At 35.7% G+C, this 26883-nt stretch overlaps 1 protein-coding gene across 3 annotated transcripts in view; it reads right to left on the bottom strand.

Moving 5' to 3' along the window:
- Window positions 1–8249: 8249 nt before the first annotated feature.
- LOC132690424 (UPF0547 protein C16orf87) overlaps window positions 8250–26883 on the bottom strand; it is a 35311-nt gene continuing 16677 nt past the window's right edge. The window contains exons 3-4 of one of the 3 annotated variants that reach the window (XM_060650835.2): window positions 17315–17497; window positions 8622–10638 (exon numbers count right to left, since the gene is read on the bottom strand). In XM_060650835.2, the coding sequence (XP_060506818.1) occupies window positions 10520–10638; window positions 17315–17497 (302 nt within the window). In that variant the 3' untranslated portion in view covers window positions 8622–10519. Of the gene's footprint in view, window positions 10639–11227; window positions 11927–17314; window positions 17498–26883 lie in introns of those variants that run through there. The other 2 variants (XM_081791535.1, XM_060650839.3) reach the window with 2 other exon arrangements.

A 26883-nucleotide genomic window follows, 5' to 3' on the forward strand; every position in this document is an offset into this window, starting at 1 on the left:
CTCGGGTCTGCTGGGCCTAGGGTGCCTCACAGCCTGTACCAAATGTCCTTCCAACAGTGGAACCACTTCACCCTGTGTGGCCCAAGAACCTCCCGGACTGCACTCTGCTCCTGGGGATTCGCCCTTCCCACCAGAGCACCACCAGGTATCAAGCTTCAGAGTTGCAGACTGTGCTCCCTGTTTACAGTCTTGATGCATTTTAAACCTTCTCCTTTCTCCTTTCTCCCTTCTCCTTTTTTAGTTCAGTCCCTGCGACTGTTTCCAATTTTCCACTTTCTCTCCAGCTGTTTTTGGGGAGGGGTGCTTTTCTGTCTCCATCCTCTCTCCACACACAAAAGCACCTCCCTGCTGTCCGTGGCTTCTCTCTCCCCAAGTTCACCTCTCCACGTCGCATACCTGCTGAATTCTGTGGTTCAGGTTATGCAGATTGTTGTGTTAATCCTCAGATCAGTTTTCTAGGTGTGCAGGATGGTTTAGTGTTGGTCTGGCTGTATTTCATGGACACGAGACACACAAAGAACTTCCATGCTGTTCCGCCATCTTGGCTCCCTCCCTCAGACAAAATAAACTTTAAGCCAAAAACAGTAACAAGAGACAAAGATAGTCATTATATAATAAGGGAGTAAATTCATCAAGAATACATAACATCCATAAATATATATGCACCAAACATCAAAGAACCTAAATATATTAAGCAAATACTATCAGATCTGAAGGAGCAACAGACAAAAAGTACAATAATAGTAGGGGACTTCCATACCTCACTTTCAACAATGGATAGATCATCCAACAGAAAACCAACAAGGAAACATTAAACTTGAACCATCCTATAGACCAAAGGGACCTAACAAACAGATGCAGAACATCCAACAGCAGAATACACATTATTCTCAAAATCACACTGAACACTCTCTAAGATAGATCACATAATAGGCACAAATAGGTCTTATCAAATTTAAGAAGATTAAAATCAGTCCAAGTATCTTTTCCAACCACAACAGTATAAAAGTAGAAATTAGTTAACAGGAAGAAAGCTGGAAATTCACAAATATGTAGAGATTAAACATGCTCCTGAACAACCAATGAGTCAAAGGAGAAGTCAAAAGATCAAACAAAACTAAGCTGGTTTTTGAAAACAAACAAAATACAGAAACCTTTAGCTAGACTTACGAAGAGAGAGAAAGGACTCAAATAAAATTAGAAATTAAAGAGGAGACATTACAATTGATTTCACAGAAGTACAAAAGACCAGAATAGACTACAATGAACAATTACACACTTACAAATTGGGCAACCTGGAAGAAATGGATAAATGTCTAGAAATATTCAATTTACCAAGGCTAAATATGAAGAAATAGAAAATCTGAGCAGTCCAGTTACTAGAAAGATTACTGAGTCAGTAAAAAACTCCAAAGAAAATTCCAGAACCATATGGCTTTACTGCTGAATTCTACCAAACATCTAAAGAATACCAACCCTTCCCAAACTCTTCCAAAAAGATGAAGAGGGAACATTTCCAAAGTCATTTTACAAGGCCAGCATTACCAAAACCATAGAACACTACAAGAAAATTATAGGCCAATCTCGTGGCCATGAGATCAAGCTCTACATTGGGCTCCGCATTAAGCATGGAGCCTGCTTGGGATTCTTTCTCTCCCTTTCTTTCTGCCCCTTCCCCACTTGCACTCTCTCTCAAAATAAATAAATATTGGGGTGCCTGGGTGGCTCAGTCGGTTAGGCGTCTGACTTCGGCTCAGGTCGTGATCTCGCGGTCCGTGGGTTCGAGCCCTGCGTCGGGCTCTGGGCTGACAGCTCAGGGCCTGGAGCCTGTTTCGGATTCTGTGTCTCCCTCTTTCTCTGACCCTCCCCTGTTCATGCTCTATGTCTCAAAAATAAATAAACGTTAAAAAAAAATTTTTTTTTAAAAGAAAAAATAAATAAATATTAAAAAACATTAACTGAAAATGGATCAACAAACTAAATAGAAGAGCTAAAACCAAAAAGCACCTGGAAGAAAACATAGGGGTAAATCTTTATGACCTTGGATTTGGCAATGGATTTATAAATAAAACATTATAGCATAAGCAACAACAAAAAGTAGGTAACCTAAGCATCAAGATTAAAAACTTTTGGACAAAGACCACACGATTACACTTACATGTGGACTCTAAAACCAAACAAATGAACAAATAAAACACTCTTTAATACAGAGAACTGGTTGTTGCCAGAGGAGAGGTGAGTGAATGGAAGGGCGGAACAGATAAAGGGGAGAGATTAAGAGGTAAAAACCTACAGTTATAAAATAAATAAGTCATGGAGATAAAAAGCACAGCATAGGGAATTTAGTTAACAAATAATACCATTATAACATTATGGTAAGAGATGGTGACTACACTTACTGTGGTGAGCACTGAGTAATGTATAGAACTGTCAAATCAATGTTGTATATCTGAAACATGACATTGTATCTTAATTATATTTCAATAAAAATTAAACAGGCGTTTCATGAAAAAAAATTAAAACATGTCCATCAAGGACACTATTAAGAAAGTAAAAATACAAAAAAAAGTAAAAAGATAATCTATACGATGAGAGGAAATATTTACCAATCACCTATCTGATACAGGTTTAATATGCAGAAGATATAAAGAACTCCTACAACAAAAAGACAACCCAGTTTGAAATGTGCAAAGGAGTTGAATGGACATTTTCCCAAAGATATGAAAATGGTTAATATGCACATGAAGATCTTCAGCATCATCAGTGGTTAGGCAGATGCAAATAAAAACTACAATGAGATACCACTACTAGGATAGCTATAACAATAATAATAAAAAAATAAAAAAACAAGTGTTGGCAAGGATGTAGAGAAATTGCTGAATTATGTACATTGCTGGTGAGAATGTAAACTGGTGCAGACAGTTACCACTATGGAAAATAGTTCCTCAAAAAGCTAAATATAAAATTACCATATGATCCAACAATTCCACCCCTAGGTTTATAACCAAAGGAACTGAAAGAGGGACTCCAACATAAACTTGTATGTCAGTGGAACCAAAGGATCTATCAACAAATGAATGGATAAATGAAAATGTAGTATACACATAAAATGGAGTATTATTCATCCATAAAAAGTAATGAAGTTTTGATATAGGATACAACATGGATGTCTTGAAAAAATCGTGCCAAGTGAAATAAGCTGGAGAAAAGAAGGACAAATATTATATGATTCCACTCATATGAAATATCTAGAATAAGCAAATTTGGAGAAAGTAGATTAAAGCTTACCATGGGCTAGGGAAAGGGGGAATGGTAAGCTATTGCCTAATAGTTACAGAGCTTTTATTTGGGGTGACGAAAGTTTTACAATGATTGCCACTGTGGATGTAGTGCCCCTAAATTGTACACTTAAAAATGGTTAAAATAGGGGTGCCTGTGTGGCTCAGTTGGTTAAGCATCTGACTCTTGACTTCAGTTCGTGTCATGATCTCACGGTTGTGAGATCGAGCTCCATGTTGGGCTCTGCAGTTAACATGCAGAACCTGCTTGATATTCTCTTTCTCTCTCTCCCTCTCTGCCCCTCCCCTGCTCTCACTCCCTCTCAAAAATAAACTTAAAAAAGTAGTTAAAATGGAAATTTTGTTATGCCTGTTTTACCACAATTTCTTATCATAACATACCAAAGGTGTACTTTGGGTGAATTGTATGGTATGCGAATTTTATCTCAAAATATATTTTAAAATTATCAGGACCTTTGCATCCCTGTGGAAAGTGTTTTTATTTCCCAGCTTGAAGACCACTGCCATAGCACATACTGTCATCAAAGAGAACACTCGGATTAGAGATGCAGCATCATATAGCTACTATTTTGCAAAGCATATTGGAGGGCAACAATTCTGGCCATTACTCAAAGATTACAACTTATGAGTATGCTAAGATATAAAATAACACTCTAGAATGTAAATCATGAGTTGTTATATAATAGAGACTGTAGACTGGACCAGAATAAGTCTTTTTACCACAGTCAAAAATTACTATTTTCTTAAAGAAAAATTGGAAAGTGGTTCCTGAATCTATTATACTTTAGCTACATTTATCCACACATATGTAGTATTTCTTATTTATGGAAGGAGTCCAGTTAACTCAACATTATCTTCATAAAGTTCCAAAGTAAAGAACTCTATGAGACATAGGAAGAACTCTAAGACATATTGTAGGTAGTGACATATGATCTTGTTTGTTGTTGTTAAGAGAGAGAGCATGTACACAAGCAGGGGAGGAGAGAGAAAATCCCATGCTGGGCGTGGAGCCTGACATGGGACTTGATCTCATGACTAAGATCATAACCTGAGCTAAAACCAAGAGTCAAACACTTAATCGACTGAGCCACCCAGGTGCACCTGATCTTATTTGAACTGAAACAAAACAAAACAAAAAACAACAACTGTGAGGCTCCAATTCTAAGGCAAATAAGAGTAAGGATACACCTGCCTCTCCCACTGAATATAACTTTAAATCCTGGAAAGAATGCATGGAGCATATCCTGAAGACTCTGAAATATAAATACTAGTAGCAGACAAATTAGGAAAGCAGACCCAAATTCTAAATTCCACAGAACTGGCAAAGACTTTATAATCCTCTAGTTACTGCCTAGCTTGGAGCCAAAGGCAGTCTGAATGTGAACTTCCATGGAAGTATGCACCAAATGCACACAAAAGAAGCCAACAGAAGCCCTCCCCTTCTAATCTCAAGAGTGGGAAACTCCTAAAGGTCAGAGAGGGTGGGTCATGTCTTTTTTTTTCCTCCCCCTTGTTTTCTCCCTTTTTCATCACTCCAGGTCCCAGATGATATACCACAGCAACCACACCTGGTAAGGCACTTAAATCTCAGAGCATTCAGAGTAAATGGATCCCTTCTCTTGCACCATGAGTTATGATCCCAAGTGTGGGTAAATCCCCATTGCTTTTCTTCCCTGCCTTGTTACCTTTTCACCACAGATGCAGTCCCCGGAAGTGTACAGCAGAAGGAAGAAACTAAAGCCTCAGCTTTTTAGATGAAAGACTGAGAAGGGAGGTTCTAATGAGCCAGAAAGTGTCAAGACTGTAAAAAATAGGAAAATGAAGAGTGTGATCCCAGAGTTGTGATTTATTGGGCTTACCTCTGAGCTGTGTATGCAATGGATCTGACCCTAAATAACACAGCACAAGTTTTGAGAAGGGAGTTACACAGTAGAACTAGGTCTGACTTGCCACAGTAGCACACATGCAGAACTGATCTAAATAGTACTGCAATCACTTAGAAACTGAACGGATACTGGAACCAGAGGTTCCATCAAAATGTGCAGCCTGAACCACTTGGCTGACTACTGTTCTTAGTTACCCAGAGATTCATATACAATATTTGAAATATCAAAGATAAAGTCCAATATCACTTACAACACAAAGAACTAAGAAAACTTCAACTCAAAAATCAACAGAAACCAATTATGACAGGACACAAATTTTAGCATAACCAGAGAAAAGATGTTAACGCAGCTATTATAATCATACACTAAAGGCAATCATTTTTTTTTCTTTTGGGAAGAGAGTGCACGCACCAGTGCGTAGAGGGAATCCTAAGCAGGCTCCACAACGCGGGGCTCAATCTCATTACCCTGAAATCACAAACTGAGCCAAAATCAAGAGTCAGTCACTCAACTGACTGAGCCACCCAGGCGCCCCAAAGTGAACATTTTTGAAACAAATGAAAAGATAGAAAGTTTCAGAGAGGGAATATAAAATCTAAAGAAAAGTCAAATGGCAATTATAGAAATAAAAAATTACAAAAATAAAAATAAATTCACTGGATGAACTAAGCAGACTGGAGATAAAAGGGGAGTCAGTAAACTTGACTATCCAAAACTATCCAATTGGAAACTATCCGATCCAAACAGAGCAGTAAAAAACGAAAAAAATAAATGAAGGGAGCCCTTGGGATCTGTGAGACAATACCAAAAAGTCTAAAATCTTTGGAGTCTCAGTCAGAGTTTGAGAAAGGAGGTAGAACAGCAAAAATATCTGAATAGCTAAGAATTTTATGTATTTGATGAAAGATATGTACTTACACATTCAAGAAGCTCACAAAACCTCACACAGAAAATAAAAAGCCAGAAAAAGCCATACCCAGACATATCATAATCAAACTGATAAAAAGGACAAAAAGTGCTGAAAGCAGCCAAAAAATAATAATGCTTTAAAAGGATGAAAAATTATTTGAATGGCTGCATATTTCTTGTAAGTCATGGAGGCCAGAAGGAAGTGAGGGAGTTTTTAATGTGCTCTAAGAACTGTCAGCCTAGGGCACCTGGGTGGCTCAGTTGGTTAAACGTCCAACTATGATTCAGGTCATGATCTCATGGTTCATGAGTTTAAGCCCCGTGTTGGGCTCTGTGTTGACAGCTCAGAGCCTGGAGCCTGCTTTGGATTCTGTGTCTCCCTCTCTCTCTGCTCCTCCTGCACTCATGCCCTCTCTCCCTCTCTCTCTCAAAAATAAAAATAAACTTAATGGGGCGCCTGGGTGGCTCAGTCGGTTGAGCGTCCGACTTCAGCTCAGGTCATGATCTCACAGCTGGTGAGTTTGAGCCCCGCGTCAGGCTCCGTGCTGACAGCTCAGAGCGTGGAGCCTGCTTCAGATTCTGTGCCTCCCTCTCTTTCTCTGCCCCAACCCACTTGCATTTTGTCTCTCTCTCTCTCTCTCTCTCTCAAAAATAAGTAAACATTAAAAAAAATTAAAAATAAAAAAATAAAAGTAAACTAAAAAAAAGGAGTGATAATAAAGAAATAATGAAAATCAATGTGACCCACTATATTAACATTCTGAAGGGAAAAATAAGTTTTCTAAAGGAAAAATCATCAGTTTACATGGAAAAAACCATCTGACAAAATTCAACAAATGTTCAAAATAAGAACTCTCAGCCAATAAGAAGGGAATTTCCTCAATTTAATAAGGAGCATTCTACAGCACAAAACCTATGGCAAACACCATACTTAATGGTGTAAGACTGAGTATGTTTTCCCCAGGACTGGAATCAAGGCAAGTATCTTCCTCTCTCACCATTCTTTTTCAATATTGTACTGAGGTCCTTGCCAGTGTAATAAGGCAAAGAAATAAAAAGCACACTGAAAAAACATTAAGGGGGAGGGGAATGACACTCTTAATGGTAAGAGGATAAAAGATTCCTTAATAATACAAAGGAAAATGTCTGTGATAAAAAGAATTATTCCAGTCTAGCACAGAGTCTATTATGTACCTCATACTTTTCGTTCCAGAGAGTTTGCTTTGTAGGTTATGATACTCATTATTATTATAGTTGTGACCCTTGAGCAATGAACACTAATAAACTAAGTGGATTAAAACAGCACAAAAGAGGGGCGCCTGGGTGGCTCAGTACGTTAACTGTCTGACTCTTGATTTCAGTTCAGGTTGTGATCTACACTGACAGAGTGGAGTCTGCTTGGAATTCACTCTCCCTCTCTCTACTCCTCCCCTGCTTGTGCTCCTCTCTCTCAAAATAAATAAATAAAACATTAAAAAAACCCAGCACATAAGAACGACTAGAAAAAGTAAAATATATATGTGTACATGCATATATAGATACATATACCCAAATATAAAAACAAGGCTTAGAAAAACAGGAATCAAAGATGAAAAAAAAGGAAACCCAACTACATTTGCACAAAAAATTTAAAAATTCTATCCACAGCTTATTTTTGTATGCAGAATCAAACAAATTTGATTAATATTTTCATATGAAGTACATGAGAGCTTAATTTCTCCAAATTTAAAGGATAAACATATGCATGTTGAATGTAAAAATTATCAAAAAAAGGTAAAAAGTTTTGCAGTTAGAATTAGAGAATCAAATGCAATTACCATAGTTTAGAAAGTCGAACACTTTTCAATTTGAATTCTTATCTCAGAAAAAACACGTACATATTACTTTTAGCAAACACCACAAATGTCATGACATACTGAGCATTATTTTTTAAAGTACTTTTGAAGTTTCAAAAAGTATGTATTTATTCTGGCTAAACTTTTAAGTCATTTATAATTTTATATTTTATGTCATCATGATGTAAATTGTCTCAAGCTGTTTGATCATTTCCAGTGATTGCTACAGAAGAAATAATTTGCAGGATTTCCTTAAATAACTTACATTAAGTACAACCGAAGGCTTCTCTGCCCATAAAAATGTAAGAAGTGTTGTTAAAAAAAAAAAATTAAATCTCAAAAATTTAAGTGTCCCCCCCCCCCCCCCCCCCCCCGCAATGAAAACACTCTGGAATACAATGGGATTGGGTGGGGGAGGTAAACATACAAATTTGTATAGTTTAACCTAACAACTCCCAAATACCTTGTATTTAATTTTGTTCACATTTAAGAATGAACATATCTTCAATGGACCTAATCTAATTATGGAATCATTTTAGGGCATTCTGAATAATCATATCACTTACAGATATTAGAGCAGAATAAATTTTGGATTATATAATTAAATTACTACAATTATGTTCTTAGGATATCTGCTGATAATAAAGGCTTCTTAAACACCAATAACAAGTAATACATTCTGAGGCCATTACAACATTTTTAGACAAATTCAGCTTTATAATGAGATTATAAACATATCAGAGAATACAATTTTTAGAGAAATTTTTTAAATAGGTTACATCACAAATAGGAGAAGCTTAATTTGTCCCTCTGCCAAAGAACTTTTTAAATAAGACAATGATTTAACCTTATGAGCATCTGAAATAAATTATCTCTTTACATGGCAAGTTCCAGCCTAGTCACCAGTCTCCACCCTTATTGTATACATGACTATTTTAACATGACTTTCCTCTAAGGTCTCCAGCTTTAAATGGATAGATTCTGACATCAATAATTCTTTAAAGAGATGCCTACTCCTAAGCTTTTCTCCCTTTTTCTGAGGACATATATATACTCACAAGCATTTTAGATATTATTTTTTTTGTCAAATTAAAAATAGTTTTCTTATATTTCAAAGATAAAATCACATTAGCATGCTTGGGAATAAACTTTATTACTAGAGCTTTAAAATGCATACAAGATAATTGTAGTAGTACCTGCAGGTAAATAGGGGGATTGAGGGTAAAGGAATTCTTAGAAAATTCTTAGAATAATTCTGCATCCTACCTAGAGTACCTCTTAAGCTCCCTCTGCTGGCTACCATTTAAATGAAATAGGAAAAAATGTGAATCTTTTTTTCTTTTGGGAGGTGATGGGAGATGCAGGATGAAGCTGCCAATGCTACTATTGAAACTGAAAGGGAAATTCTCTTAAAGTTAAATCTGGCTGATGACTACCTTCACTAATAGGGCTTCTGGACTTCCAAACAGATTTGGCCACTGGGGTGGGAGAGGGAGGTACCTGAAATAAGGGAAGTTACGGTCAAATTTGAATGTTAAATTGATATGCAAAAAATGCAAAAGCATCTAGTATAAAATAAATCAGCTATAAACAGTTATCATTTATGACTAGAAAAACTAAGAATTTAAATATAGTTCACAACTTCATAGAGCACAAACTTATACCACACTATTAATCTATTAGTTTCAATATTAAGGTTTATTTTTTTTCCAGAGTGAGGTTAAGTAACAATTTAAATAATTATCAGGATGTATAAATGAACATCCATTCAGATAAAACATTACTGCTTAAAAGTGGCTAAGAAATATTTTGTATGTAATAAATATATCTTATGTTTAGGTTAACAGGCACCATCTTGAGAGCAGAAAAGGTTTTTTTTAAACCAATAAATAAATTACATTCAAGAAAACAAGTTGTTTATATCTGAAGTATGATATATCCTTAAATGTTTTTCTTCATATAGCACCCAAACTTCCCAAATGTCTAGAAAGTATCTCCCAAAATATAACTCATACCTTAAGTCATAAAAATAAAGGCCAAGAAAAAAATCAAGACAAAATTTACAGTTTATATTCTTAATTCCCCATTCAATAAAATATCAATTGCCAATTTATTAAAAGTAAATGAACTGTATATATGCAATCTGTTACTGCTGAAAATCTGAAATATATATTTTTAAAAGTCACTCTTTTTCCAAGTACTTAAAATATTGCATCTCTGGTGGCAAACCTGAAAACTAACAAGCATTTTATTTCCCTAGTTTTCATTCTTCCACTCCCACCCCCTACCCCTTTACCCTTTAACAGCCATCCATTGTTTTTGTTTTTGTTTGTTTTTGTTTTTGGTAAATATACTTACTTATATCCCAAACACAAAACACTGACAATACTCCTTGGTAAACAAGGAAATCCCAGAACAGTCCAAGCCTACAGCTTTGCTCCCAAAGTGTGGCACAGGCTAAATGACAGGGGAAAAAAAACAATCAATGGCCCTTATTGATGCAGTCAGAATGCTCCTGAGAGTCCACAACTGTTTGAGAATTTGCTGATGTAATCCTGAAGAAAGTTTCAACACATTGTGCAGACAAATATCAGAGAATAAGTCTTTGATTGATAATTTTTCTATTTATTTCTGCCAAGGCGACTGAAAACACGAAAGCCTTTTCATCAGAGAGGTTAGCATAGATGTCAATTTCCTTTTCCTGTTTCTCTGTTAAAAGAAAAAGAGAAAGCTTAATATAAAGGCAGTAAATTCAGTCATTAAAAAAATACTTAAAGCTTTCAAGTATTTCTTTAGATGATAATAAACATTATATATAATACTAACACTGTATATTAAGTGTTATATAGTATCATGCTACTAAACTGAAAATTTTTAGAAATTACACAAAGGAGTTACTGAAATGCCATGAACTAAATGGAAACTGTATATATTTCTATACACACTGTTCATGTATCTACATCATTTCTGTAAAAATCCCAAGTATTTCTTTCTCTTCACTAGGATGAGTGCTCACTGTCCCAATCAAAATAAATTTCCTCATCCTAAAGATGTTCCCTTCTGAACACCAACAGTACCTTGATGAATATATTAACTTCTTCAACAAATAAGAATAACCTACATTTAATTCTAATTTCACCCTCCTGATTACAAATGTAACCCAAGTTCATGGTAGAAAGTTGAAATAAAAACAACCTATATATTATCTCCTGAGCCAGCTAAAATCACAATAAATATCTTTGTACACATTCTGCCAAATTCTTTTTTTGGGGTCTTCTAAGATTCTATTTTTGTCTGGTTTTTTTTTTGTTTACTTGTTTTATTTTGGCTTTTTTAAGCAAAGTTAAACACATACATAAGTTTAGATTCAAATCACTTTTATAAAACTTATCACAAAAAACAGAAGTCCTCCTCCCCACATGTACATTTTTCACTCTCCAAATGCAACTATTTTTTTTTCTCAGTTGTTTCTTTTTGTTTTTGCCTCTCTAAGCAACATTTTTATATGATGCTACTTCGTGGTTTTAGGCATTATTAATTGACCTTCCACCAGAGAAAGTTAGAATTCAGTTGTATCACAATTTTGATGAGACCAATATTCAATGTTTATATTATTCTAACTATGTAAATGATTTCACTTTTACTGCACATTGTTTTTTTTTTTTCCCCTGAAGAGATTCTCTTTTTCCATCTGGTTAATTTTCATTACTAATTGAACCCAAACTCTCTCCAAGTTGTATAGATCTTTCAGGATGTTTACACATATTAGGCATTATATCAATTTTATCTTCTTGAAGAAGTCTCTCCAAGTCTTCTGCTCCAATCTGAAATGGTTGCTTTCTGGACCTGCTACACAATTAATTATCATTGAGATCTCTCTTCAACATCATGCTGGATATAACCATCTTTCTCTCGAGTTGGACTCTGTGTCCTGGATGCCAGGACATTTTCTTGGTTTACTTCTTCCTTTGGATGTCATGTATCTTGCAGTAGCTTCCTGAGAAAGGGGAGTACAGGTAGCAAAAATTTTGAGACTCTGAATGTTAGAAATTGGCTTTAGACTACCTTCATGCTAATCCATAGTGTGGGCAACTAAAAAGTCATAGATTCCCTCTTAGTATGTCTTCTAATGGTGTCACTATTTTTTTTAAAAAAGCCAGTACCTTTTTGTACAGTTATTTAAAAAATTATTGCTAAATATGCATACAATGAAATACACAGATCTTAAGTGTACAATTGGATGAGTTCTAACAAAATATACACCTACATAACCCACACCCTCAATCATTAATATACAGGAAATTCCTCATGTTCCTTTCCAGTCACTGCTTCCCCCACCTCATCAGCAACTACTGTTCCATCGCCAGAGATTCATTTGCCTGTTCTTGAACTTATATATGGCATTATACAGCATGAACTGTTTTGTGTCTAGCTTCTCTCATTCAACACATTTTTAAAATTCACTGATGCTGTTCATATATAAGTAGTTTGTTCCTTGCTGGGTAGTATTGCATTATATTAATTCCAAATGCTATCTTGATTTCCTCTTTTTCCCTTGAGCACTTGAAGGGGTTTTCCTTTGACAAAAGAGATAGGATTTATGATAGTACGTTTCAGCATGATCTCTACTTTTAACCATTCACTGGTCTGGGAATTTGGTGGGCCATTTCAATGTGGAAACTCAATGTCCTTCAGGTGGAAAAATTTCTTGAATTATTTCATCGATGACTTCCTTCTCCCCCATCTTCTATGTTCTTTTTTGGAACATCAGTTATTTATTGATGCTGACCTCAAACTGGTCCTCTAAATTTATCATTCCCATTCTATATTTTCATCTCTTTTTCTACTGCTCTAGGTTCTAGTACAATTCTTTAATTCTGCCAATAAACCTGTTAAAGTTTTTCATCTGCAAATCTTTATATGCATATTGTTTGAGATTTAAAGTTCATTTTCTAGGTACTTTTTGACACGTGCTTTTTCTATTTAAATATCATCTTGTTCTTGTTTCATGACTACAATATCTCCTCTTGCCACGAACATTAATGATAGTTTTAATTTTTTCTCATTCATGCAAAAACTTGTTTTACCCAAGCTATTGTTTTTTCCTGTTGATATGGTCTTAGCCTTCCGTATAGATGCTTTCAGAGAACACATGCGCACACAAGCTGGGGAGAAGCAGAGAGAGGGGGAGAGAAAGAATTCCAAGCAGGCTCCCTGTTGTCAGCACAGAGCCCATCACAGGACTCAATCTCACAAACCATGAAATCATGACCTGAGCCAACATCAAGAGTCAGACGTTTAACCAACTGAGCTATCCAGGTGCCCCAACCTGGGTAATTCTTGATAATTTGCTCATATTTATGAGTGGGATCCAAAAAGCTGATTAGCTCATATACATTGTGGAGCCTGACTCTGATCACTAATTTAGGGTGATCTGAATAGGCCATTTCTTTGTGAAATCCCTAATGAAACTATCTTTATTTTAGGCTTTTTCTCTTGGGTTTTTCACATTTCCTAGAGAAGATACTACTAATTTCTTTCTTACCTGGGAGATAAAAGCCTGAGTATAGAACTCAGTATTATTTATCATCTCCAATTCTCACATAGTCTTCCTGATCTTAATACAGTACCCCTGCCCTCAATGACACCTGGTGTTCCCTAAATCAGAGACTCTGTTTTGTCTGACCTTTTTCAAAGGATAAATTTGGAAGGAGGGGAAAATGATGTAAACAGCCCTACCAGGCCATTAAAAAATAGACTTCCAAGCAATCTCGTTTTTAACCTCACCTTCACCTCTACACTTCCAGACCTAACTGATGTACAAATTCCTGACCTTAAGGCAGTTGTGTAATAAAAATCAGTTTCTTTCTTAGTTTTCCCCAAAGGAGCTTACAATTTAGGTTTCATGGGTCTACTAAAGCAGTGATCACTTTCCAGAATTCTACTGCTTTTCCCATTCCTTGTCCTTGTGGTATTTGGTCCTTTAAAAAAAAAAAGTCCCTTTACTATAATATTACTAGGAGTTGAAGATGGTGGAGAGCAAGGTGTGGTTATTCAATCTACCAACTTTAACTTGAACTCTACATTAATCTCTTATGTTCATTAATAAGATATTCAGAATTGCCCATTATATTTTAATAAAAATGTCACTCAACATTACTAATATTCAAAATAATCCTACTCCCCTCATACAAAATAAAAACTTATCTTAAACCAACCAAAAAATTTTAATGGTTTGTTTTTATGATTGTATAAAAATAGGTTGTTATCTAGATGTCTAACAAGCTTCCCTTTCCCACTCTCTTCTTCCTATTCTTTTTTGAAATACAGAAAACACAGTCAATTAAAAATGTGTTTTTAGACATACTGTCAGGTTTTCCTTATTAAAGGTAAAGCTTGCTTCTTTTTAAGCACCCAATGAGCAAGGAATCAATAAAAATGGAATTAAATAGCTACTTAATACTAAGAAGCATATGACAGAAGTCTATTTTAAAATACACAGATATTTCAAAAGTTCATATTTCTTATCCCTATTATATTTAGGGAACATGGTCTGCCTCAAGGGTTGGTAAAATACAGTCCAAGGTCAAATCTGGCCTGCCACCTGTTTTTATAAAGTCTTAGTGGAACAGAGAGCCATGCCCGTTCATTTACATATTGTCTATGGCTGCTTTCCAGCTACAATGACAGGGCAGAGTAGCTGCAACAGAAGACCGTATGGCCCACAACGTCTAAAATATTTATTATCTGGCTCTTTACAGAAAAAGTTTGCTGACCTCCTCCCCCCTCAGACTCCTGGACTACATTAAAAGATTCTACTCCTCCCCCGTCGCCCTCCTGGCCTATATTAAGATTCCAGTTTATTCTACAAAAACTGCTTTGAGCATCTTCCTGTTTGTATTAAAAATAAATCAAAAGCATATCTTACTCTAGAAATAGCTCAAGATTTTTCTACCATAAGCTGAAAATACCTGAAAAAAGAATTTATAGCTAAGTAAATTCCTTTCTCAAGTTAACATGAAATAAAAATTCAGACCTGTACATACAGAGTCCTAGCACAACTATCAATAGACTTCATTTCTCCAACTAAAAGACCATCATTATCTGTTTTCTCATCTCCTCTCACCACCAGAAGCATTCCTTTTCCATTCTTTGGGTTATATTCCCTTTACTTCAACTGAAAAGTATGTTCTGTTTTCTGGGTCAAGCAGTATTTCCCTCTTTTTTTTTCCCTCCTGTTGCCTTTTCTTTACCTAGTTTCCCTTCTGAAACAGGTTTTAGCACAGATTTTCTGACCACCCCATTAAAAAATATATTCAAGGGCGCCTGGGTGGCTCAGTCAGTTAAGCGTCCAACTTCAGCTCAGGTCATGATCTTGCAGTTTGTGTTTGAGCCCTGTGTCAGGCTCTGTGCTGACAGCTTGGAGCCTGGAGCTTGCTTTGGATTCTGTGTCTCCTCCTCTCTCTGCCCCTCCCCTGCTCATGCTCTGTCTCTGTCTCTCAATAATAAATAAACGTTAAAAAAAAAATTTGTTTTTAAACACAAAAACCCCAAAAAACCACATTCATGTTTAGAAAATAACTCAAAGTCTCCGGAAGAGCAGCATAAGAGAAGGAAAGAAAATGGGAGTAAAATTACCCATGGAATTAAGGAGTATTTAAGTATACTTCAAAGAATACAAATATGATATAAACCTTATCCTTTTCGCTATACAGTGCTAAGAAACCATATATAATTTATTTTTACAGTAAATTTATTTTCCCTAACAGTAGTAACTTTATTCAAATAAAAGCATACAGAGGGCCACTTGGGTGGCTCAGTCAGTTAAGTGTCTGATCTCAGCTCAGGTCATGATTTCATGGTTGGGCAGTGCAGGGCCTGCTTGGGATTCTGTCTCTTCTTCTCTCTGCCCCTCCCCCACTCATGCAAAGGAGCGCATGCCCACACGCTGTCTCTCAAAATAAACTTAAAAAAAAAAGCATACAAAGCAGGGAGAAATGGTAAACAGGTAAAAAAAAAAAAAAAAAAAGCTCAGATGTCTAAAATAAAACAAATTTGTGCTTATGCTTGAATACCTAAAAACGAATGCCTGAAAAAGCAAAGTATAACTCACCAGCAAGAAATTATTAATGCATTTCACTGAATATGAAATTATTTTGATACAGGTTTTTTAAGTAATTAAAAAGAGCAACTATCCCTTTTTCCATTAATTACAGGTTTGACAGTCTCAATTTCAAAAGATATTCATGGCCACATGGGGGTTCATCATCTAGTCTAGTCTCTCTACTCTTGTGTCATCTTTGAAATTTCCATGGTAAAAAGTTTTTTAGAAGATGTATAAAAAGAGAAGATGAAGTTTTAGTTAATCATAAAAACAAGTTACTGGTAGACATACTACTTATCAGAAGGAGAAGACATGTAAGGAGAAATATAAATACATTTTGGACCAAGAAGAATTTACCTAACTATCCAAAAGCTGCCTCAAAGCAGGGAGGACACAATGAACAATTTAAAAATTCATACTAAAGAATACTTTCAATAGAAAAATTTTAAAACTTGTAGTATAACAGTTTGAAGTCTAATGGAACTCAGATTTATCTTTAAAAACAAATAAGTAAAAAACACCCATTTTAATAGGCTTCTCTGGGTGTCATATGAAAATTATTATCTCTGAACTCTTACTATCATCAGTTTTTTAAAATTTTTTTAATGTTTATTTATTTTTCAAAGAGAGAGAAAGAGAGCATGAGCAAGGGAGGGGCAGAGAGAGACAGACACAGAATTTGAAGCAGGCTCCAGGCTCTGTCAGTACAGACCCTGACACGGGGCTCAAACTCACCAACTGTGAGATCATGACCTGAGCCAAAGTTGGACCTTTAACTGACTAAGCCACCCAGGTGCCCCTCTGCTATCATCAGTTTATAGCAAGGTGAATTTTACCTAATTTAAGCCTTTAGATTTTGAAAACTAAACTCTGATTTTTTTTTTTTTTTAAACAAGCATCTATCCTGGAGGAAATATTTTCAAACTAAAATATGAGTTGTGGGGCACCTGGATGGCTCAGTTGGTTAAATATCCTACCCTTGATTTGGGTTCAGGTTACGATCTCACAGTTCATGAGATCAAGCCCTGCATCGGGCTCTGTGCTGTCAGTACATGGGCTGCTTGGGATTCTTGCTCCCCCTCTCTCTCTGCCCCTTCCCGCTCAGGCTCTCTCTTTCTCAAAATAAATAAACTTCTAAAAATTTTAAAAATAAAATATGAGTTGTGATTTTAAGTCTAGGAGCTCAATGCCTACCAAACACTTTCTTTACTACTATCTAATTAAGGCTCTAGAAAAATTTTAATATTTGAAAAAAAAAAAACTGCTTGGATTTATTCATACCTCTTTCTTCCTCATGTTTTTTGGCAGATGCAGTTTTAGGTCTTCCTCTTCCTCGTCTGATATGATCTGAATGGCTGTTACTTCGAGACCTCTTTCTGTTTTCTAAATCCTTATTTACTGTAGAATTTATCTTCTCTCGCCTAACTCTCTCTGTTCGCCTCCTCTTGGCCTCATGCTTGTTTTCTGTATGGATGAATAAAAGTGATATATTTTAGGGCTTAGCAAGAACTGTTTGCCCAAGTTCTCATTGTCTTCTTTTTCTTTCTAAATAGCACTAAAGTTTGCTGTCTGGCATAATTTATAAAACTACAACTGTTACATCTATGCTCCTGACACCCACATAGGAAAAAAGAAATTCAAATTGAGATCCACATTAACTCATGAGGTAGGAGGAATTTTAATAGAAGACCAGTTTCTTTATTTGGCACAGTTAATTTCAGTCCCTACATATTCACACAGTCCAACAGAGATCTTTCTGCCTTTTTCCTTCTCTCTGCTTCCAAACTAAAAATGGTCAAGTATTACAAAAGGAAAAACAAAACAAAACATTTCGTTTTGCCCCCTACTCAAATTATAGATTGAAATATGTCAAATACACAGAAGCAAAACTGACCTTAACCATAATATATTAATTAAGGTTACCAACAAAAAGCAAACAGAAGGCATCCACAGAAAAATATAAAAACACTAGGGAATAAGTAGTTTTCATTTTAGCCACAGATGAGGTCATTTCTGACATTCTCAGAGCATGTGGATCCCTAAATGGAATAGCAATAGGGGAACTTTACTCAATATGATGATTTAAATAATGCAAGAAGCGATCCTTCTCACTCCAAACAATTCAAAACGTTGGAGAAGACAAATTTTAAAAAACAAAAATGTGCTTTAATACATCTGAACTCAAAAGCAACAAAGAGAAGGGGCACCTGGGTGGCTCAGTCGATTAAACATCTGACTTCAGCTCAGGTCATGATCTCATGGCTTGTGAATTGCAGCCCGGTGTCTGTCTCTGTCTCTCTGCCCCTCCCAACTCGTGCTCTGTCTCTCTGTCTCTCTCAAAAATAAACATTAAAAAAAAAAAAAAAAGCAACAAAGAGAATTCCCCAAATGGCTAAACCACAATGGTGAAGGGCCAAAATAAATAAAATTCATATCCCAAGAAGTAAAGAGAATAATTTAAAAGACTGTAATATAATTATGCTTAATAGGCTAGTGTAAAATTAAAAAAATAGTAATGATTATTTCCAAATGCCATATCTTTAGAAAATTAATTCTAATCTCAGACATATCAGATGATGCAAGAACATTTAATTATTCCAGACTTCAAGTTATCAAAGACAACCAGGCTTGTTAAAGGATTCAAGGGCAACTGGAAAAGGCCTGACCACTGCAGGACAACTTGAGCATCAATAAAAATAGTAACTGTAAAGCTGAAACATCAAATATACTGAAAACTACAAGCACATGACATTAAATACAAAAACAAAAGCAAAAACTACTTGACCAGGATAGGAAGATGCTAATGAACCAACTGAGTATTTTGAAAACTTAAAGAGACAGAATTCAAACTGTACCATTTACTGGATAACAAAACAACAGATAAAGAGAAGTTTCTCATTTAAGGATTATTGTGGATAAAAAATGAAGAAAGAATGATAAAATCAAAGTATAGCTGTTTTCAACCAGAAATGAACTAAAGGATGTAAGTACTAAACATAAATAGCTGCTAACATCAGAAAAACAGAGACAAGCAGGCTTTAATGAACCTCCTGACAGAATATCATCTTGTCAAGAAAATCAAGCCTTTGAATCCAAATTACAATTTACAGGAAAAACAAGTCACTGGAGGAATGTGTGATCCTATATTTCTACACCATAAAGACCCAAACAGCACATCCAAATGTAAAAATGACAGTATCTTTAACATATAATTTGCAAGGAAAAACAAAAAAAAGAAAACAACGGATAAAAGAGAGCTAAAAAAGATATTGTCCATATGTAACATGGAATTTGGTTTTTAAAACTTTTTTTTTTTTAAGTTTTTAAGACCATTTATGAGACACCTGAAAATTTCAACACCAGTTGGGTATTTAATATTAAGGAATTGTTAATTTTAATTGTGCTTATGTTTTTAAAGATCTGTCTTTTAGAAACATATAATGAAATATTTACAACTGAAATTACATGATATTTGCTTAAAAATAATATGCAAGGGAAGGAGTAAATGTGGGTGTTAATGGGGACAGGTTGGCCATTTTCTCCTCTGTGTGTGCTTAGAAAACTTCTAAAAAAATCAAGGAAATAGTGATAGGTAAAGCTTCTGGTATGCCTTTTGAAGTTCAACAATGAATTTAGGTTTGTTCTTCCACCTACCCACTCATCTCTGCTAACTTCTAAATTATTAGCCAAACTTCTCAAAAAAAGAGATATCTGTACTTTCTGTCTTCAGTTTCTCAACCTCCCATTCCCTCATCAATCCATTCCAATACAGTTCCCCAATCAATGAAACTGATCATCCAGAAGGACAAACATCTGTTAACAAATCTAACAGTTTCTCTTTAATCATCTTAATACCATTCGTTATCAAATCTAACAGCATCTTTCTTTAATCATCTTAATACCATCCCTAAAAAATTCAACAAAGATAGGGGTGCCTGGGTGGCTCAGTCGGTTACGCATCTGACTTCAGCTCAGGTCATGATCTTGGTTTGTGAGTTCGAGACCCATATGGGGCTGGTCTGCTGTCAGCATAGAGCCCACTTCAGATCCTCTGTCCCCCTCTCCCTGCAGTTCCTTCATGCACACACACATACTCTCTTTCCCCAAAATAAATAAACATTAAAAAGGAGGAGGAGGAGGAGAAGTAACACACTCTCTCTCCCCAAAATAAATAAACATTAAAAAGGAGGAGGAGGAGGAGGAACATACTCTCTCTCCCAAAAATAAATAAACATTAAAAAGGAGGAGCGGGAGGAGGGAGGAGAAGAAAGAAAAAAGAAGAAAGAAGAAGAAGAGGCACCTGGGTGGCTTAGTCAGTTAAGCACCCAACTTTGGCTCATGAGTTTGAGCCCCACATCAGGCTCTGCACTGATAGCACAGGGCCTGCTTGAGATTCTGTCTCCCTCTCTCTCTCTGCCCCTCTCCCGCTCTCTCAAAATAAACTTAAAAAAAAAAAAAAAGAAAGAAAATTCAACAAAGATGACTATACTTTTCCTTAAATTATTCTTCACTTGATTTTCAGGCTTCTGTCTTTTCCTCCACCAGGTTCTCACCTTTAATATTAAAGCCCTGGGACTCTGACCTGAGCTCTCTTCTCTTACTTACACTCTAGATAATCCATAGACCCAAACGGTTCCAAAATTTATACTTTCAACTGATATCTTTCCAAAGCTCCAACTGCCTACCTGACAGCTTCACTCTAAAATCTTACAAGCATTTCAAATGTATCAAAAAAATAACTTGATTTTCCCTCCTCCAAAGCTTCCTTATATTAATAGATAGTACCACCCAGGTGCAAAAGCCAAATAATTTGTAGTTATCTGTGACTCATCTTGTTTCCTATCATCACAAAAGTCCACAGGTATTCTCTGCAAAATATATCTACAATTACTTTATCTCTTTGCCTCTATGGTCAACATCCAAACCTAATATATTTTGTAGCTGCCAAAATTATCTTTAAAATATTCAAACCATATAGCTGCCCTTCTAAAATCTTTCATTAGCTTTTCATTGTATTAAAAAATAAAGTTAAATTTCCTTATGAGAGACTACAAGTGCCTATAAGACCTGACATTTGCCTCTCTCCAATCTTCTCATAGTGCTAGACACTTTGTTCACTACACTCCAGACATGCCTCCCTTTAATTAAAACAAGTTCCTTCCTCCCCTTAAGTCTCTGCATTTGCTAATCCTTCTGCCTAAAGCTCTTCCCAAAACTTTTAATGAAGCCACTTATTTACTTCAAATTGTCAATTTATAAATAAGACTCTGTGTCTCACAGTCCATATTACTTTTTATAATCCACTACTACTATAATCTGTTATTTATTTATATGCTCAATCCCCCATTGGAATATAAACTCTATGAAAGCTGGGAGGCCTTTGTCTCATTCACAGATCGAGAACATTACTTACACAGATTAAGTAGTGCTAAATAAATAAAATCAGACTGAGCACAAGCATCTACCACCCCCCCCCTTTGTGGAAAATCCCACTGAAATGAGAATAAACATGGGTAAAAGGGAAAGGGAAAAAGGAAAATAAATCTGTAGTGCTGGAAACAAGGAAAGGATGCTATCAATCACCTGAAATTACAGAGTTTCAGCCAACTGGCGAGCTCACAGATTCTGATTAAGAAACCAGAATAGAAGAAACTATAATCTAAACTAGAAACAAAAGATGGCTCCTGTAGAAGGCAGAGGTGTTCTTCCCAAAAATACTCCCAGGACAGATCAAAAAGTACAGTAAGGGAGAGCAAGCCATGAGTAATCATCGGAATACCTACAGGACTATTGCAGAACAGTTGGGCCTAAGAACTGACATAAGGAACCTCCAAAACATAGAAGAAAGAAACAAATGGCAACTCCTCATAGAAATGAAATACTGGGGCGCCTGGGCGACTCAGTTGGTTAAGCAACAGACTTGATTTCAGCTCAGGACACGATCTCATAGTTGTAAATTCAAGCCCTGAATTGGGTTTTGCGCTAAGAGCTTGGGACCTACTTAGTATTGTGTCCCCCTCTCTCTCTGCCCCTCCCCCACTTGCTCTCTATTTCTCTCTCAAAATAAATAAAAATTTAAAAAATGAAGTACTATAAGGGATTTTGCATTCTCTCCCAGAATGAAGCTTTCCTTATTTTGGCAATCATGGAATTCAACAGGATCACTCAGCTCGTATAATTTACATCCAAAAGCCTGCCAATAAGCTCCTCCCAACGGTACACTAAAGAGATCTGTGGTCAAAACAGACCTTTAAAACAGTGTGTACGATAGTCACGCTAATTATCTACACTGATAAATCAAATCCTACACTGATAAATCAAATCCTTCATTTATAAATATCAACAGGCAATTAAGGATTACCAGCAATTTAAGGAAAATGAAAAGTGTAATAGAGGAAGAACAAAATAAAATAGGAGGAAGAAAGGTAGTTCAAAAAACAAGACAAGGGGTGTCTGGGTGGCTCAGTCAGTTAAGCGTCCAACTTCGGCTCAGGTCGTGATCTCACAGTCGGTGAGTTCAAGCCCCGCGTCGGGCTCTGTGCTGACAGCTCAGAGCCTTGAGCCTGTTTCAGATTCTGTGTCTCCCTCTTTCTCGGCCCCTCCCACGCTCACGCTCTCTCTCCTTCAAAAATAAATAAACATTTAAAAAAAAAACACAAAAAACAAGACAAAACCATCTTTAAAACATTCTAATGCATAACTTTAGAGAGACCTGATTGGACTTTATATCATTAAGAATAAGATTCTTTTACAGAAATAGAAAGCTCAATCCTAAAATTCATATGGACTCTCAAGCGATCCAAAATAGCTAAAAGAATCTTGAAAAACGATGTCAGAGGTCTCATATTTTCTGATTTCAAAACTCACTAATAAGCTACAGTAATCAAAAAAGTGTGGTACTGCAGTATGACAGATATACAGACCAACAGAATAAAATAGAGAGCCCAGAAATAAATCCTTGAATATATGGTCAAATGATTTTCAATAACAGTGCCAAGACGATTCAAGGAGAAAAAGATAATATTTTCAAGTCATACTGGGACAACTGGATATCCACATGCAAATAAATGTAATTGGACCCTTATTTTATACCATATACAAAAATTAACTCAAAATGGAATGAAGACCTAAATATAACAGCTAGAACTATAAAATGCTTAGAACAAAAAGGGAAAAGCTTCTTAACACTGGACTTGGCAATGATTTTTTGGATATGACCTCAAAAGTAGTATAGGCAACAAAGAAAAAACAGACAACTTGGATTTCATTAAAATTTAAAACTTTTGTACATCAAAGGACACTATCAACAGAGAAAAAAGGCAACTTATGGAATAGGAGGAAATATTTGTAAATGTGTATCAGATGAAGGATTAATATCCAGAATAAAAAGAACTTATACAACTCAATAACAATCCAATTCAAAAATGAGCAAAGAACTTGAATAGACATTTGTCCAAAGATGACCGGCAAATGAAAAGATGTTCAACATCACTAATCATTAGAGAAACGCAAATCAAAACCACAAGTTATCACTTCATACTGATTACAATGGCTATTATCAAAAGCATATAAAATACGCATTGGTGGGGCGCCTGGGTGGCTCAGTCGGTTAAGCGTCCGACTTCAGCTCAGGTCATGATCTCGCGGTTCATGAGTTCAAGCCCCGTGTCGGGCTCTGTGCTGACAGCTCAGAGCCTGGAGCCTGTTTCAGATTCTGTGTCTCCCTCTCTCTCTCTGATCCTCCCCCGTTCATGCTCTGTCTCTGTCTCAAAAATAAATAAACGTTAAAAAAAAAAAAAATTTAAAAAAAATACGCATTGGTGAGGATGTGGAGGAATTGGAAACTTCAGGCACTGCTGCTGGTAACATAAAATAGTGCAGCTGTGGTGGAAAATGATATGGCATTACCATAAACACAAAAATACCCTATGACCCAGCAATTCCACTTCTGGGCATATATACAAAAGAAAACAGGGAATCAAACAGATATCTGAACAACAATGTTCACAGCAGCATTATTGACAATAGCCAAGAGGTGGAAGCAACTCAAGTGTCCATCAAGGCATGAATAAACAAAATGTAGTACATACACACAATGAAGTATTATTTAAAAAGGAAATTCTGACACATGCTACAACATGGATGATATTTAAAGACATTAATGCTAAGTGAAAAAGCCAGACACAAAAAGGCAAATACTGTGTGATTCCAAATAGGAAATAACTACACTAGTTAAATTCACAGGTACAAGATATATATATCTTTGCCTGAGGCAGTGGGGAAGGGGAACGGAGAGTTACTGTTTAATGGGTATGGCCTTTCAGTTTGGGAAGATAAAAAGAGTCCTGGAGATTAATAGTGGTGATGGTTAGGTATACAATATGAATGTACTTAATGCTTAAAATGATTAAAATACTAATTTTATGTTATGTGTAATTCACCACAATGAATAATATGAAAAAAATAAGATTCAATGGAAAAGAAATCAGAAAACAAGATGAACTATTCAAAATTAAAATGCAAAAGAGAAACTAAATAATGGACATGTCTGACTGAAGACAGAATTATAGATCTAGAAAGGGAAATCCATGAAATTTCCTGGAACACCAAAAAAACAAAAAAGACAATAGGTGAAAAGTAAGTGAAGAGAAATGAAGATCGAATAAATCTAATATTCACCCATGACATAATTATTAATTATCTACCCAATATTCATTCTCCCCCTCTTCATTAAGAACAGAATGTTCTATTCAAGACAGCAATGGGCCCAGCTAAAATATACACATTCTAAGACTCTCCTGCAGATTAAGTGGACATAGAATTTTGTTCTGGCCATTAACAAGCATGTGGAATTGGGTGAGGTTGCCAAAAGATTTTTTTTAAGGGGGTAAGCATAGCTGGCATGTCCCTTTGTCCCTCTGCCCTTCCCTTTTCTTCCTACTTGGAATGCTTATAGGATGCGTGGAGGTACAATAGCTATCTTGTTAACAATGAAGATGAAAGCCATGTCAGGACAGAAGAAAGAGAAGAGCCCACGTCCTTGATGATATCATTGAATCATTAGTCCCATAGTGCCAACTTCACCTTTCTTTACTACATAGTAGAAAAAACCCTATTTGTCCAGTCCAGTGTTAGTCTCTGTGGATGGTAATCCTGATGTATCATACAGTAAGTATGCAGTAAGTATGCCAGGAGGAAGAGAAAAACGAATGGAGAAAAAGAAATACTGGGTAAAAACTGCCCTAAACTGAAGATTTGAGCCCTCATATGGAAAGGACTGAGGAAGAATGAGAATGACATTTAAATGTGAGTACAAAGGAAAGGCCTTCCACACAATGGAAAACAGGAAATGTACCACCACATATCTTTTATAAAAAAAATTTTTTACAGGCCTAAAACAATTTTCTGGAAAATTTATTTCAGAAATAAAAGCACATGAGTTAAAAAAAAAAATGGTACATAAGAAAAAGTGGAATTATCCTAAGAGTACAAAGGAAACAAGTCTCAGTATGACAGCTATGCAGCAGACCTAAAATCAGCCACTCTTAATTAGACGAAGTCAGAAGATTCTATAAGAGCCCTAAAAATAAATACTGCATCATTATACAAACTATATGATTAAGAACCTAAATGTATAGGTACAGATATATAAAGCTATGCATTCTTCCATCAAAAGGCAAAACAAAAACTTAAAGCCATGTCTCATATATGAATGTATAGCAATTTTAAGTGATTAGCATATAAGAAACAATGTTTTCTGAAATAACAAAACCAAACCTTCATTGTCAAGTAATTCAGAGTTGAGGATCACTTACTACTGAATTAATATTCAATCACTGGGTTTATAAAAGGTACTGGCAATCAATTGGCAATAATCATTTCACTTTTTTTCTTAACTAAAAGTGAATGTTATTTATAGACTTCTTGGCTTATTTATCAGCCTCTATTAACTTATCCTAGAGAATAATTTGAAAAGTTTAATTTTTTTAATCCGTTTTTTCCTTCTCAATTAAAACTGAGGAGGTTGTTATTTATCTGCCTAAGCTTAACCTGAAGAAATATACAGTTTATTTATTTATTAATGTTTATTTTTGAAGGAGAAAGAAAGAGAGTAAGTGGGGGAGGGGAAGAGAGAGAGGGGGAGATACAGAATCTGAAGCAGGCTCCAGCCTCTGAGCTGTCAGCAGTCTGTCAACAGTCTGCCGCTTGACCAACTGAGCCACCCAGACTCCTATCTTTATAGTTTTTAAAATTAAAATTTTAGAAGGAAAAAGGCACATCCATAATTATTAAATGCAAAATGGCACCCCTGATATGACAAAACACCCAGAATAACCATCAGAAAAAACAAATTTAAACATCTGGATAAAGCAGAGTTTGTTCTCGCCAAAAATTGTTTCTATCAAAATTTTTGGTGACTGATCAAATATTTGAACAATATTTGGTGCTCAAGGTTTGGTCTACAGTACAGATACTCTCAATTTTAGGATATATAGTTTTTCTCATTTAATCTTTTTATTTTTTTAGGATTTTTTTTTTTAGGTAATCTCTACACCCAATGTGGGATTCAAATTTACCCAAAACAAGAGTCCTAATGCTCCACCGACTGAGCCAGACAGAGACCCCTTCTTTAACTTTTTTTTTTTTTTAATATATGAAATTTATTGTCAAATTGGTTTCCATACAACACCCAGTGCTCATCCCAAAAGGTGCCCTCCTCAATACCCATCACCCACCCTCCCCTCCCTCCCACCCCCCATCAACCCTCAGTTTGTTCTCAGTTTTTAACAGTCTCTTTTGCTTTGGCTCTCTCCCACTCTAACCTCTTTTTTTTTTTTTTCCTTCCCCTC

Source organism: Panthera onca, chromosome E2 (genome assembly GCF_046562875.1).
Source record: "Panthera onca isolate mPanOnc1 chromosome E2, mPanOnc1 haplotype 2, whole genome shotgun sequence".
Taxonomy (NCBI): Eukaryota; Metazoa; Chordata; class Mammalia; order Carnivora; family Felidae; genus Panthera; species Panthera onca.